We start from the raw sequence: 16,197 nt of genomic DNA on the forward strand, positions 1-16,197 counted from the left end.
AATTTAGAATGTCCAATTAATTTTACATGTTTTTGGGATGCGGGAGGAAACCGGAGTGCCCGGAGAAAACCCACGCAGGCACGGGGAGAACATGCAAAGTCCACACAGGCGGGGCTGAGATCGGGATCGAACCCAGGTCCTCAGAACAGTGAGTCCAACGCTTTACCTGCTGATCCACGGTGCCGCCCAAAAAGTGAATTGTGTGTTTTAAACAAACAAATGAACTAACACAAGGAAAGTCGGCTATGATTTGATTGACTTTATTTGTAAGGCACCAGAAGTCCTTCCTTAATGCACAACATTTCATATTATTTCACATAAATGTCTGCTGTACTTTTAATAGTTTCCTTGTTTTTTTTTTTTCCAATTTTTTTTTTTCCATTGTTGTTTAAATGTAGTTATGATGTAGGACACAAAACATTTTCACGTTCAGGTTTTACATTATACACAAAAGTATTTAAAAAAAAAAACAAGGAAAAACAAAAAAAAAGACCTTACAAAGCTTACAATGCTTCACGCTATGAGCTAGAAAGTCAGGAGACGCGAGGAGGGCGAGGAAAAAGGGGCAAAAAGTACTGCAATTGTAAACCCTTCCCAATAGCAAGAATGATCCGGAATATACACATAAAGCTTTTTATGTATGGAGAAGTAAACGAGACGACCTCCAGCTACGTGAACTTATACTTCAGGGTTGGGGGAACCTTTTTCCCTACATGTAAGAAAAAAATGTTTCTTTTTATATGATCAGCAATTTTTTTTTTCCCGTTTTTTTTTTTTTTTTTGTTTGTTTGTTTTTTTTTGAACAGTTGATTATGAGATTTGGATTTTAATATGGCAGCTTCGTGTAACGTGGTCTCGGATTCCCACCACTAAAATATACAATTCAACACAGCAAAGCGAAATGCAGTGATGACCAAAAAAAAAAAAAAAAAATGCTTTTTAAGAAAATTTAGGAAATTTGCTTCCCACTGTGGATCATGCATTGACGCGCGTGTGTGTGTTTTTTGAGTGACATCACTACATGAAAGCCAGGCAGGAAGATGATGCACTGCATTCACAAGCAGAGAAACGTTATTCCAATAAGATAGAACGCAAACACAATCATACCAACACGAGGGGAATGTATGGATTTTGTCCTCCTTTTGTTTGGACAGCAATACACACGCTGGCCCCTGCTGTCTTTACACACACACACACACACACACACACACACACACACACACACACACACACACACACACACACACAAAACATACACGCTGCTTTAACGAGGCGCTTTTATTTGCCACCCAGGAGTATTAACGACACACTGGAAGCTGCGTGTGTGTCAAAATAATGTATTTTTTTCCCCCATTAAGTCATAACTCTCAAGAAAATGCTAAAATGCTAAGCTTTATAGTTCTGAGAAAGGTATTAAAATAATACGTAAAAATGACGTGTTTAAATAATAGACGACGAAGGGGTGAGGATAAAAAAAATGAAGACAAATTTGATAGAATAATCAATTCAAGATTGTGATTCCCCCCCCCCCCAGAGAAAAGCAGTAATATTACGAGAACAGTTGTGTTATTTGGAGAAAATCCAGGAAATGCATTCATCCATTTTCTTAGTCGCTTATCCTCACAAGGGTCGGGGGAGTGCCGGAGCCTATCCCAGCTAACTCGGGCTATTCCTTTGAGGGAAAATGTCACGGAATTAAGGGCGAAAAAAAAATTATATTCTAGAGATCCCAAAATGGTTGTAACATCAGAAAAAGGAAAAGAAAAAAAAAAAAGGTTAAAGACAACAAAATACAACATTATTCTTGTCGTGCATGACCCCTTGCCCCAGTGTGACCCTAATACTCCATCCATTTAATACAAAAGACGTGTTATTTATCTGCCTAAGCCTTTTACACGAAGGCGGGACACATTCTTCTGTAGGTGCTGCTGTTTTGGGTAGCGAACGACTTCAAATAAAATCAGCTATTGAATGTCTGCCTGGTTGGACAACAATAGAGTCTATGAACTGAGACAATTACACTTACAACCCAAATCAACATTTACATGCTTCTTTAGGTGCTTTTGTTCTGGTTTGCAATGGAGTTCAAATGTTCCGACACATGCAATCGTACTCAAAAAACAAAAAACAAAAATTAAGTGTATGAGAGGCCTGACAAACAATTCTGGCGTTCACCGTGGCTGCTGCGTTCATGAAAACTGTGAAAAACTGACATTTCAGACCTCGGGTTAGTGTCAAAGTGCATTGGAACGCCACTCGAAGCAAGGTCTACTGCAAATTTAAATACCTACACTTTGGTGAGAGAAGAAATTTCAGTATTAAAATGTCATGCTGATATGGACTTGACCAGGGGTGCACGACGCAGTAGGATTGGTAGATTGGATGACATCTGACCCCCCCCCCCCAAAAAAAAAAAAAAAGACGTCAGCCCTAATATTACTAATACTAATATTATCGGTGATGTGCATTTTTCTGACATTTAGGTTACGGAACACCACTAAAAAGTAACTGCAGCTTTGTCAAAATTAACAAGCTGGTCAGTGAATTACCTGTTTTCTTCTCCAAACACTATTAAATGAGAGAGGATTTAACATCACTTTGTCAAAATAGAGTACATATTACATGACCTATTGGATACATTGTTCATGCAAACCAGTGGATTTCCCCTTTAAACTTAACTTATAAAAATGCTTGGGGGAGCTGGACCATGCAAGAAGAGAAAAACAAACCACTTTTATAGGGAACGCGAGGAGGAGTATTTTACCGTTCCGCCCTCTAAGTGATGAACATTTGGAAGTGTGCTTGAGGCTGACTGTAGACAGCAACTGGCCGGACTTCAGTGCGAGTCGGCAAAAAAATGTACATTTTTAATTATGTTGTGTTGCGTTGTGTTGTGCAAGATTGGCTCACGGGGTGATGCAATACATTGTTGCTGAGCTGTGTTGGTGGCCCAGAATTTTAGCTCATTGGTAGTTAGTTCTCTGCGGTCTCAAACCGGGGACATGGTCATTACCAACCCCCATCCCAAAAAAAGGGTAGATCGCAGGAGGTCAAATACTTGAAAAGTAGATATTGGGGCCCCCCTGAACTAGACCTTTGGCTGTAATGGATATCAGCATTTATCACTACATGGAGCTGGAAGCGTGGTCCATCCTGGACTGGTTCAATGAAACACGTTTTTGGAATGGAATGCAAAATGCCTTCCATTATTATCATTATTCCCAATGAATCCAAAATTAATTTGAGAATGGATGAACTGATGATCGTGCCTGTCTTTTTTTCCCAAAAGTGCTTTCCTACTTCCCAGCAGTCTTGAACGCAGCGCCAGTCGCGTTGAACATGGCTAGAAGAGGAGGCGAGAGGAGGGAAGAATAAAGAGGATGAAGCTTCATCAATAAAACATTCAATAAAAAAAAAAAGAGATAGATGAAAACATGAAATAAGAAAGTTGGAGTCCCGTCAGAAGCTCAGAGGCCATTTTGTCTCAGTGGAAAGCAGAAGTTGGGGGGTGGCGGGGGGGGGGGGGGGGGGGTTCCACGTTGAAATTGAGAGAGAGAGAGAACGAGAGAAAGAATAGAGCTATAGATACAGACAGAAAGCTGGGGGTGCACTGCTTAGTCAGACTTGTCGCCGTCTTCCTCGCGGTGGCTGTCGGCGGCGTCGCGCGAGGCCTTCTCCTCCTTGGCCAGCTGTGCCTGGGTGGCCAGCAGAGAGGAGAGGGAGAAGAGGCCGGAGGAGGTGGTGACGGCGGGCAGGCTGGGCTGGCTCAGGCCCAGCGGCAGGGGGGTCATGGGCAGCGCCAGGCCTTGGAGCTGAGACAGCTGGTGAGCTTGGAGCTGCTGCTACACGGAACACAAGCGCACGTCACTTAGACTCCACACGCCCACAAAAAGAATATGTGAAGTGAAGGAGACTTGAGTTCCAATTTTCCGATACATTTTACAAACTGACGGTAAAAAAAAGCCCTGGACTTATACATTCCTTCTATCCATCTGTTTTCTGACCGCTTATCCTCACGAGGGCCACGGGAGTGCTGGAGCCTATCCCAGCTGTCAAGAGGCAGGTGGCGGAGTACACCCTGAACTGGTTGCCAGCCAATCGCAGGGCGCATGGAGGCAAACATCAGCACTCACAATCACGCCTGGGAGGCAATTAACAGTCTCCATTGAATGCATGTTTTTTAGAGATGTGGGAGGAAACCAGAGTGCCCGTAGGAAACCCACGCAGGCACGGGGAGAACATGCAAACTCCAAACAAGCGGGGCCATGATTTGAACCCTGGTCCTCAGAACTGTTAGGCTAACGCTCTACAGCTGCTGTGTATACATTCCTTCTATATAAGCAAAACAACATCACAAGGTAAACATGTCCACCACAAAAGCCCCCCACCCCCTTCCAATGAAATCAATTGACTATATAAATAATAGAGAGACAATATATATATATATACTAAGTGACAAATTGTGTTTGCATGCTGATCCTCACACATATTGTGTTTGTAAATAATGCATCAAAGTGCAACAGAGGCCAAAAGCAACAGAAGACTAACGGCTGCATCCACTCAAGTGACATCTCAACTGACTGAAAGCAACATATTAAATCTTTGGGCTCATGTTGTGACACCACAATAAATTCTGATTTATTTTCACAAGAATATGTGAATGAATTCACAATTTTCCAAAAAGATCAATTTAGAACACTATGAGAAGAGTTTAAGAATCGAGATTTTGGATAAAAAGTCAGACAACATTTTTAGAGAAAGAAGAAAAACAACTCGAGAAAAATTCAATATTACAGGAATAAAATTGTATTTTTCAAGTTGAAATGTTGGATTTGGCAAAAGAAAGTGTTAATATGAAAAAGAGTCATGTTCTAACCCTTTTTTACAATGATAATAAAGTTGCATTTTTTCAAAGATCCATCCATCAATTTTCTTCACCGCTTATCCTCACGAGGGTCGCAGGGAGTGCTGGAGCCTATTCCAGCTGTCAACGGGCAGGAGGAGGGGTATGCCCTGAACTGGTTGCCGGCCAATCGCAGGGCACATCGAGACAGCCACACCCACAATCACACCTTTGGGCAATTGACCCCTCCGTACAGGGCACTTAACCACGCCTCCTGAAGTGACGTCACGTCACATGCGCTGACGTCAGACAAACAATTGGCAAAAATACCGGTGCAGCAAGAAAGGAATAGAGCGAAACTGTCCGATTTACCGGCTGATTTCTCACTCGCATTCTTAACTAACAGCGAAATATCGTTGAAAAGCAGACAGCAGGGCTTCAAGTATTTCAGCGAGCGGTATTTCAATGGTATTTACATGCATATCGACGGAGAAACCATTGATATTAGCGCGAGATCTTTCCGGAGTCAGAGGAAGACCGAGAAGCCACATAATATATTATAACCCAAAGACGAATTCGTCATTGACAGTTTCCTATTTTCGTGTTACATATCACACTTGTGTGCAGAATCTGTATATGCATCTGTATAGCCATTTGTGAACCATCGTATGAAGGAAAAGAAGGCGAGGCTTGATTTACGAGTTGTTTCTCTCGTTTTCTTTGTGTAACGTCACTCGCTCCCCTCAATAATTATTCTTGAATTAGTGCCGAACCTACGCAAGTCCCGACCGAGTACGACAATCACTACTTTAGTGTCCTCAAACATCCTTCCTTCAGTCTTGGTGTCTCTGTGCACGTCGAAGGCTTTTAGGACTGCTCGTCCGGTTTAGCTTAGCTAATTAGCCAGCAACAAACCGACACGTTTGTGCAGTCAGATCATCGCAAAATATCGCTCAACATAGATCAAGTGTGTCAATCATTCACACTTAGCTATGTTATGCAAGCGAAGAACTGCTAATTCATTTATATGAGACATGTATAGAAAATCAAATTTAGGGTTTACCTTCGTGCAAACATATCTCTTCCGGTTGATGGATTCAGTTGATCATGCGGTCTTCCTCAAAGTTTTATCCATCAAAGACATTTTTCGTACTGGGTCTTCAGTTTTAGAAAGGGTACGAATTGAACTCCACCAACTAGCCTTTCAGGATACCTGTCGTCACTATTACAAAGTCCGTGACTACGCCTCTTAACCATATCTATTGTTAAAGAACCCAAATACGCGATAAAACGCCAACAGAAGCTATACTGGACCATCCAGCCAGCGTTGTCTGAGATTTGAGTCTGAGATGATGCAGATCTCTGGCGTCTGATTGGTCAGTGACACGGATTGCGCAACATCCACGGAGGGGTCAATTTAGAGTGTCCAATTAATGTTGCATGTTTTTGGGATGTGGGAGGAAACCGGAGTGCCCGGGGAAAACCCAGGCAGGCACGGGGGAGAACATTAAAACTCCACACAGGCGGGTCCGGGATTGAACCCGGGACCTCAGAAATGTGAGGCCAACGCTTTACCAGCTGAGCCACCGTGCCGCCACTTTTTCCAAGATAAAAAGTGGAAATAATAGGTTGGATTTTTCCTCTCAAAAAACATATTTTAATATTATGAGAATTTCTTTCTTAATTAGCCCATTTGGTCACTAGTGAGGAAAGCCGTTTTGAGACAAGTAGGTGATGCACCCTCAAACATCGGACCAGCAATAAGTGTCAGTAAATAACAACAATAAAAAATGATAATGTCATGCACTATTCACAGAAATGATCAAGAAATTGCCCATCCCACAGGGAGGGCCAGATCCTCCTACCCTTATGATGGAGTTCATCTCTGGAGGGGTGACCTGCTTGGCCCTCTCGATGGCCGCCAGGACCTGCTGCTGGTGCTGCATCACAGGTTGGGGGGTGGCAGGAAAGGGAGGGACACAATGAGAGAAAAGAGGGGTGGACGGGTTAGATCAATATTAAGCGTCGCAAAGGAGTTCCCCTACAACCTTTCAGCTATTAACACACACACACACACACACACACACACAGAAAAACCCTAGTCTGACATCAGTGAATGGATGGTGTGAAGTAATGGGTGATGGTCACCCCCCTGGTGACCAGATAAGAACACAGCTTATCTGAATCTCACAACCATTTATTATTGCACACGAAGACAAACACATATGGTAGTTGGGGATGGGAAAACGATGAGGGAAGAGGTCAGTGCAGTGGAGGGGGTAACAAGAAGGGAATGAAAGTGATGTCACTCCTGGATGCTAGGGGGTCTTAGCCGGGACCATAACTTTGTGTGTGTTGGGGGGAGATATATACCTCCTGAGACAGATATGGGAGGACTTGGGCACAGATCCCGTTTAATCTCTTTACGATCTCAGCCTGTGGAGGAAAAGGGGAGATGTTATTGTTAAAGAGACAAGCACTAAATCATACATGACTATAACACGAGCAAACACCAAGAGGAAGAGGAAAAATTGGACAGAGAAAACGTCTTCAAACTCTTGTGACCGCTAAAACGAAAGCTGCTGTAATTTGGTGATCCCAAAATATTCCTGGGTGGTAACAGAGAGCCGCATGTTGCTTCACCAAGACATTTTTATCTGATTACATGTTGTGGCCAGTTGCAGTTATTACTTCCTGTTTTTGTTCCCATTCTAGTTGGCCTGCTCGTCTCAGCTCGACCCGGTAGTGGCCAATTCTGTGAAATGTGATTTAGCTCTTCTGTGACGTCGTGCATTCAAGTAAAAATCTAGACGACTACGTTAATGTTTAGCATGATTTAGCAAGATTAGAATCAGAATCATCTTTACTTTGGCAAGTATGGCAAAAACACGCAAGAAATTTGACTCCGGTAGTTGGAGCTGCCATTTTCTCCCCGGCTAAGATGCAGAGAGGTTGCATCAGGAAGGGGATCCGGCGTAAAAACTGTGCCAAACAAATATCCGTTCATCTGAGATGACACGGTGTGTCGACCCCTAACGGGACAAGCCAAAAGGAAAAGAAGAAGTCGGAGCTGCCATTTGACAGAATACTTTTGAGACAAACATACTGCGAGAACAGCCATTGCACAAAGCAGCAACATGTAAGCAGCCCTACATAATATTGTTGTTGCTTTTTACATACGTCAGTCACTCACATTTGAAAAATGTTTGGGTGAGGTCAGTCATGCCCGCAGATATAAAGTTACGGGTGTGGTCCACCAGTCACGCCTGCAGATATAAAGTTGCGGGTGTGTGTTGTGTTTGTAATTATGAGTGTACCCCTTTAAGAGCGGAGGGGGCGGTGTCAGGAAAACTAGGAAGTAGAAGTAGGGTGAGTGCCAGCTTGTTAGAGACTGTGTGCTACAGTGTTAAAAACAAAAAAAAAACGAAAAAAAAAAAAAAGATGTTCGGTTGTGGTTCACTGTGCTGGATCGGTTTTCATGTGCGCTGAAAGTGTGTGACAAGTGTGCAATTGTGCAGCTTAGAGGGAACATTGGTCAAGACAACACAAAATAAATGTCTTTCAATTTTCTCTGTATTTCTACTCGTAACAAATTTTATGCGCGTGATTTTTTGTGCCCGACTGTGCAGATTTGGGAGTGCCATGGTGCACAGGCGCGTACGCACCTGTCAAATCACAGTGACTGATACGTGATTACGTATACGATGTGTTGAAAAGTGGAGGAAAAAAAACTGAAGCTATACCCTCTAAACCAGGGGTGCTCAATGCGTCGATCGCCATCGACTGGAGTGCCAAAAAAAAAAAAAAAAAAAAGACATCAGCCAATGTTCCCTCCAAACTGCGCGCATGCGCAATTGTGCACCGCTGATGCAGTCTCTAAATGCTAATTGAAAGTATAACATACAGCTATTCAGTTTGTGGCATTTTGCAATGTGATTCAATGAGTGAGGGATGACTGGTTGTTACATCCAATGACACAATTCCCATACGTACTATAAAAAAATGAAAAGAAGAAGCCACTGGTTTCGTTTAGGAAGTACACGGAACTTTCTCTAACAACGACCGTTGACATACACTCAATTACAAATGTTACGGTACTTACGCAGCCCATCAATGTGTTTTATAATGACAGCGTCCACCACCGCTGCTTTAGTTAGCAACACAGTCCGGGCAACATAGAGCAAAGACGAGCTAGACATGCTGCTTATGTTTACTTTCAATATTAATGGAGAAAGTTAAAAAAGAAATGCTGTTGTTTTAAGATGCAATGTCGGCGTATGAGAATAATCAAAGAAAATGTGGTTAAACTGGATGAGATTTTCTCTTTTCTGAGTGGGAAAGATCTGGTCTGAAGCCAAAGTAGAACATGCAGGATGAGATGGTGTGTCATTTTAAAATTGCACCTTGGCACAGCCTGATCCAGGTTGAGAGCACAGACAATACAGTGTACAAAAAGCTAATTCTGTATTTTAAATATAGGAGGCAACATAACATTAACCTTAAAACTGTTTGGGAGCATCATCATAACCCCCCCCCCCCCCCCCCCCCAACCCCCCCCCCCCCCTTAGCTCACGAGAGGGTGGCTGCATGAAAAGTAGATCTTGGGATAAAAAAGTCTGGGCAAACCTGCTTTAAAGCATGGGTCTCAAACTCAATTTAACTTGGGGCCGCTGAGCCAGCATCCGGCTCCAGCTGGGCCGCAACCTCGGCGCACATGCACGAATATCAAGTTGAAATTTAAAAGAAAATCCAATCTTCTCAAACGTCTTTTTATTTAAAAAAAAAAAAAAGGAGAAAAAAGGACGGTGGTCTCAACAAGTTGTGTAGAATACTACTAATAAAACTCCTCATAGCAACACTGCTGTAATTTTTTTAGAAAAACGTTTCTCCGCTTGCATCAAGCCCGATCAATGTCACGCCCCGGGGGCCATATACCCCTCCATGATTGGTTGGGTCGCCAGCTCCGCACACAACCCCATAAAAGTGCCATTCCTATAAAACTCGAGGGCCGCACTAAGATTAAACTTTCATATTAAGGTGGGAAGCGCAAAAAATATCATTTCGGGCCACCAGTTTGAGACCTGCTTTAAAACCGCAACACAGTACACGGAAACAGCCATTTTGTGATTCCAAGCAGACGCTCATTCGTATGAGCAACAGCAGCTTTGACCTTCTCAAACTTTCTATCGCACACACACACGCGCACACACACGAATAGTGCACAATCCCTGCTATCGTCCTCACATGCGGGTCTATTATCACATTTGGCTGCTAATCACCCAATCCGAGCGAGATATGCAAATGAGCGCTAATGGCGTTAGAGCATAATTGGTGGCGAGATGAGGCGAGAGTAGCAGTCATTAGGCATGCGGAGCGCGATTTCCTCCTCCAATCAAGCGCTCTGCTTGGCTCAGACACGCACACACACACGCACGCACGCAGACAGACATCTTGAAAAAGTCTCTGTGGGACTCGCCGAACGCTAACAAATATTCCACTTTTCCCACCGCCTTTACGCCGCTTTTATCTGCGCTCCCTATCATCTTCCCGAGCTTTGTTCTCCTGTTCCTTCGTTCCCTGCTCATTGTTCTATGGCAGACTTCTTCAAGTGTTGTTTCTCCACTTTGCCTCGCTGAAACAGCAGGATATCGTACGCATCAGAAAAGAAGAAAAGTGGACATCGAACGCTGGATCGTTAATTCCAGCCGGAGAAGCCTTTGCTGTTTTTTTTTTTTTTTAAATCGCAATTTAAATAAGCCATAATAGTAAAAAAAAAAAAAAAAAAAAAGCTCACAAGGGGGATCAAAGAGGAACACGTGTTTGCGTTACGTTATCTATAAGATGCACTTGCAGAGCTACGGGGCCTCCGCAATGAATGACTAATGGTGCTCAATAAATTTGCCTTTAGGTGTAAAAATGAATTATTTCTGAAGTTAAATTTAAAAGGGAAAATTCATGACATAGGTCAGGGATGGGCAAATGTCAAAGTATGTGGAGAAAGCCCACGCAAGCATGGTGAGAACATGCAAAGGCCGCACTGACCCTTTGAATGGACCTTTCTGACCTGTCAATCACTTGTACAATAATCGCCAATCAGAAAGCCGCATTGTCTTCACCCCTGGCTTGACAAGCCCCTTTTGCCGTATTGTCCCACAAGCAATGCTGGTTGTCAGTAGCGTGCGCTTGGAAAAGTTAATGTTACGAAGAAAATGGTCTTGGGGAATGTGCAATTCTGACGAAAGATATCCTGCAAGGTTACAAGGGGCCCGCTTGATTCATTTTCTAAAGCCTAAAACACATTTGACAAAGTGTCAACGATGGATTAAGGCTCACAGTAGACCACACGTACAACTAAATGTGGACAATATCAACAAACACAAGGCTATATGTTCAAAGGTAAGTGAGGGAGAAGTATCTTCTCTGAGTTTGATTGAATTATTATCAGTGCTTTATACATTGCAGGAGAACAACTTTCATTTTGTTAGTGTATCACTGACCTGCTGAATGAAGCGTGTCATGTTTTATGCCGAAGACTCGGAGGTTAGTTATACGTAAATGCTATGTCAATTTGCCTATTTGCATCAAATCAGATTTTTAAGACGGAGCACTGGGTTCCATTACGAGCCAAGTCAAATAAATACACCCACTCACTTGTAAAGACTACAATGATATTACTTGTGATCTTTCCAAGTAAAACGTACTCACCCTGCTTTACTATTTTATCCTGTTGGATTTCAATATGAAGTTTGTGAGGCGTCAATTTTTTGCATCGATCGGCAACATTTCGCTGCAACTTAATTCCGTGTACATATTTACGTGTACATGCGTGAAATAGTTGAGACTAGAGCATGATACGGGAGCGGATTTTCACTCCTGTCCCGTCCCACTCCCAGAGAAAAAAATTCTATCCTGTCCTGTCCCACTCCTGTAGAATGACTCCCACTCCCATCCCACTCCCACTCAAAATTACTCCTACTCCTGTCCCGCTCCCGTTTGAATAAAACCAAACATGTTGAAAAAATGTTGCATTTTTTATTTTGACATTCAGTCGGTGTAAACAAAGTGTTTTGTTGTGTGTCGCCGGCAGCCGCTCTGAGTCGCTTTTCACTTCCGGAGGTGACAGGAAGTCAAACCACTGTTGTAGTTCTTTTGTGTTGCTAGCGCATTTGGCAAAAAACATACCCCAATATTATCTAGAATACGCGATAGAGGATCGACTTCAAACATGTTCTGTTCAATTGCCATTTTGAAAACTTGTGGGATATGGCTAAGGGGGCGGAGCTTAAGATCACCATCGGAAAGGTCCATTGTAAAGCAGACATACTAATCACTTGGCCACCGAGTGAACTGTGACCCTATGGTAAAATTGTTTTAAAATATGAAGGGATTGTGGTGGCCCTTGAAAGTTCCGCTGTATGTGCCGTCATTCCATTTCATGACACAAATCCCATTTCTGAGAAGATTTTATAGAGACAGAATCGAAACGTAAAAGCACTCCAGCTCAACTGCCGATTCAGCTTTGTGACGAGCAGAAAGAGAAAGAGGCGTGAAAGGAGGACAAGAGCGTACTCCCATCTAGTAGAGAAGCCTCCCCTGAATGGAGGACGATGAAGAGGGAGCGAGGGATGGCGGGAACGGACGAGAGGAGGGAAATTGAGTCAGAGGTGGCGAGGAGGTAGGGAGAAAGTGGCGGCGCACAATGGGCCCCGACATGAACGCTCGTCCACGCACATCCCCTTCCATTTCAACTCTCTAATGGGGCTCGCGCTTCTCCACATTCACTCACACAAAGAAATGACATGCATTGAAATAGCAGTATCTACAATGCATACTCACAAATCACCCCCCAAAAAACCGTGTGTGTGTGTGTGTGTGTGTGTGTGTATATATATATATATATATATATATATATATATATATATATATATATGTATAAAATAAACCATGAGCAAAAACCCAGTGAACACACATATGCAGCAGCACACCTTTCCCTGAAGGATTCATCCCTTTCAGATAAAGGAGATAGATGGCCCACTGCGTGTGTGTGGATGTATGTGTGCATGACAGTCGTGTACATCCAACCTGGGTGCGTACATGTGAAGGGGGTTTAAATCTCAGGGCTTGCCAATCTTCACAGGTGTCCATTAGTCAAAGCCTACATGGTTCTCCCCATATGCCTGCCAGTGTATGCGTCAATGATAAGACCATGTGTGTATGTGTGTGTGTTTTGGGGGAGTTGATGAAGCCCATGATCGCGCCTCTCCCTCCTGCACCCCAAGCATAAATTACTCCCCCAGCTTCTGTCAAAGTAGCTGATGTATGAGCGCTGGTGCTTCTCATCTCAGCACGCTAACTCTCCGCTCCCTGTTCCAACCAAGGCTTTCCGTTCCCTTTCAATCGTGTAAAGCTCGTAGAAATCAGCAACACGATGAAGTGAGGCTGAATGAAATTATTGTGATCAGTTTTAAAAAAGCAAATTTAACCTCAGAAACATATTGTGGCAGTCTGTTTTGTATTTGCCAACAGATGAGAAGTCTATCTATATATAATAAAATAAACTAATACAGTTCTTTCTGCTAAGATTTGAATTTGGATCACTGACATTCGTCCATCCTAAGAATGCAGCAAAATGTCAATTTGTTGCTACTTTCATCTAATAAGGTGTCACTCACATGATTTGTTTGCACAGTTTGGAACCCAAGTCCTCAGAACTGTGAGGCAAACACTCAAACCAGCCAGTCACTGTGCCGCCTTTGTCACATCCAAACAATATACCGTAATTTCCGGTCTATAAGCCGCGACTTTATTCACATGCTTTCAACGCTGCGCTTATGCGGTGATGCGGCTAATTTGTGCATTTTTTTTAACGACCGCAATGGGGCACTCAAGCGGAAAAGGTAAGAGTGAAATGGTGGAATATATGTGCCGAGGAAGTGACTTTGCTGCGCTATCCTGTTGCTGCTGTGTTACTGCCGCGTCTGAGTGATTTAGGTATGTTTTGTTTAACCGGACCTGTTAGTACTGTCCTACCGTGTTGCTACTCTGTAGCTGCTGCGGCTGTTTTTTTTTTTTTTTTTTACACCGGTATGTTTTTTTTTTCTTTTTTTGCCGGCCCAGTTTGTGCTACCTCGTTGTTGGTATGTTACGCTAAGCTAAGGTATTAAAATTTTGAAAACTCTTTCTGTTTACCGTCTTTCTTTGTAAATATCTCGTGTTCCAATGTGGGTTTCAATGCGGGCACCTGCGGCTTTTACACAGGTGCGGCTCATGTATGTACCAAATGGTATTTCCTTTACAAATGTACAGGGTGAGGATTATAAACAGCTGCGCTCTGTAGGCCGGAAATTACGGTATTACAAATAAGCATAAAGCAATACAGTGTTTGTGATTAGATACAGGTGAGGAAGAATGCTGAAATGATCTCGCAGGTTTGGAGCAAGGTAGTCATTCTTTTGTTAGTGGTCACGCAGAGAGAATGCAAGAGACTCTTAAGAGTACAATCGAATGTTGGCCATTTACTCACCTGTTTGTGCATCTCAATGTTGAGCCCGTAGGACATCTCATAGTACTGGTATGGAAATAAGACAAAGACATTTTTTATTACCCTGGTGTCAAAAACATATTTTGATAGCTGTATCAATTTACTTCATTCCGTGATCATTCTCAACACATATATGAAGCCATCTCAACGGGTATTATGTGTTGTCTGTCTCAGACGTGTTGTCTGTCCTACACCACTGACATTTTAAAAAAAATAATCTTATTGGCTGTCAGCTATTGACAGCACTATGACATGACATGCAACACGGCTAAAAACAAACAGGCTTTTGGATCCAAATCTACTGTCCACCTTGGCGACACGGAGTAAATGTTTTTTGCAGAGGAGATAAATGACATTATTGATTCTTCTTTTCCTTTCGGCTTGTCCCGTTAGTGGTCGCCACAGCGTGTCATCTTTTTCCATTATTAGCCAATCTTGTGCATCTTCCTCTCTAACACCCACTGTCCTCATGTCCTCCCTCACAACATCCATCAACCTTTTCATTTGTATTTCTCTCGCTCTTCTCCCTGGCAGCTCCATCCTCAGCACCCTTCTACCGATATACTCACTCTCTCGCCTCTGGACATGTCCAAACCATCGAAGCCTGCTCTCTCTCACCTTGTCTCCAAAACATCCAACTTTGGCTGTCCCTCTAATGAGCTCGTTTCTAATCCTATCAGACTTGTTCACTCCGAGCGAGAACCTCAACATCTTCATTTCTGCCACCTCCAGTTCAGCTTCCTGTTGTTTCTTCAGTGCCACCATCTCTAATCCGTACCTCATGGGCGGCCTCACCACTGACTTATGAACTTTGCCCTTCATTTTAGCGGAGACTCTTCTGTCACATAGAACAGCAGACACCTTCCGCCAACTGTTACACGCCACTTGGACCTGTTTCTTCACCTCCTTACCACACTCACTATTGTTGACCCCAAGTATTTGAAGTCGTCCATCCTCGCTCTCTCTTCTGCCTGGAGCTTCACTCTTCCTCCTCCGCCCCTCTCATTCACGCACATATGTTCTGTTTTACTTCGGCTAATCTTCATTCCTCTCCTTTCTAGTGCGCGGCTCCATCTTTCTCATTGTTCCTCCGTCTGCTCCCTACTTTCACTGCAGATCACAAAATCATCTGTGAACATCATAGTCCAAGGTGATTCCAGTCTACCACCTTAAATTCTTCTGACACACCAACGGCACACCTCACCGCTGTTCTCCTGCCCTCATACATGTCCTGTACTATTTTAACATATTTCTCCACCAGACCAGACTTGCGGTGACGTTATTGATTGGATTGGCGAATTCTGACAAAGTGCTAAATATCAAATTATACCGATTAGATTGCTGTAAAGTCAAATGACTGATTACTATCGCAACAATGATGCTAGTTTTGTCAGCCCCTCACTGGTGTTTTACTACAATACATTACCACTAAGCGAGTGCAATTTCAGAAAAGTATGTGTTTTGGTTAAATACAAAATTGGTAACTGTCATGTTTTGTATTAGTAGTAGTCATTTTCTGAAGATTTTTTTTAGGCAAAGATTTTTTTTCTTTTTTTTTTAATTTGCCAAACTGCTACTTGTTGATAATGTTTCCGCCAGCTATATGTAATATCTAAAATAATTCCTCATAACCTAAGGTAATAGGGTTAGGCTCTGGTGACTTAAATTTAATTTTTGAGTTGGGTCACCCTTAACTCGACGTAGCACACAATGTATGAGGAGATGAAGTTAAAGACGTAACATTTTTTTTTTGTTGGACACAATGTAAAAATTATTATTTATTTTTTTGTCCATGTTACACAAACTAATGTCC

At 42.9% G+C, this 16,197-nt stretch overlaps 1 protein-coding gene across 2 annotated transcripts in view; it reads right to left on the reverse strand.

Moving 5' to 3' along the window:
• Window positions 1–244: 244 nt before the first annotated feature.
• The window catches only part of tle5 (TLE family member 5, transcriptional modulator), a 45,502-nt gene continuing 29,549 nt past the window's right edge, over window positions 245–16,197 (reverse strand). The window contains exons 4-7 of one of the 2 annotated variants that reach the window (XM_061825544.1): window positions 14,367–14,411; window positions 7,217–7,279; window positions 6,709–6,783; window positions 245–3,839 (exon numbers count right to left, since the gene is read on the reverse strand). In XM_061825544.1, the coding sequence (XP_061681528.1) occupies window positions 3,615–3,839; window positions 6,709–6,783; window positions 7,217–7,279; window positions 14,367–14,411 (408 nt within the window). In that variant the 3' untranslated portion in view covers window positions 245–3,614. Of the gene's footprint in view, window positions 3,843–6,708; window positions 6,784–7,216; window positions 7,280–14,366; window positions 14,412–16,197 lie in introns of both variants that reach the window. The other variant, XM_061825543.1, reaches the window with a different exon arrangement.

The sequence above is a fragment of the Syngnathoides biaculeatus genome, chromosome 7 (genome assembly GCF_019802595.1).
Source record: "Syngnathoides biaculeatus isolate LvHL_M chromosome 7, ASM1980259v1, whole genome shotgun sequence".
Lineage (NCBI taxonomy): Eukaryota > Metazoa > Chordata > Actinopteri > Syngnathiformes > Syngnathidae > Syngnathoides > Syngnathoides biaculeatus.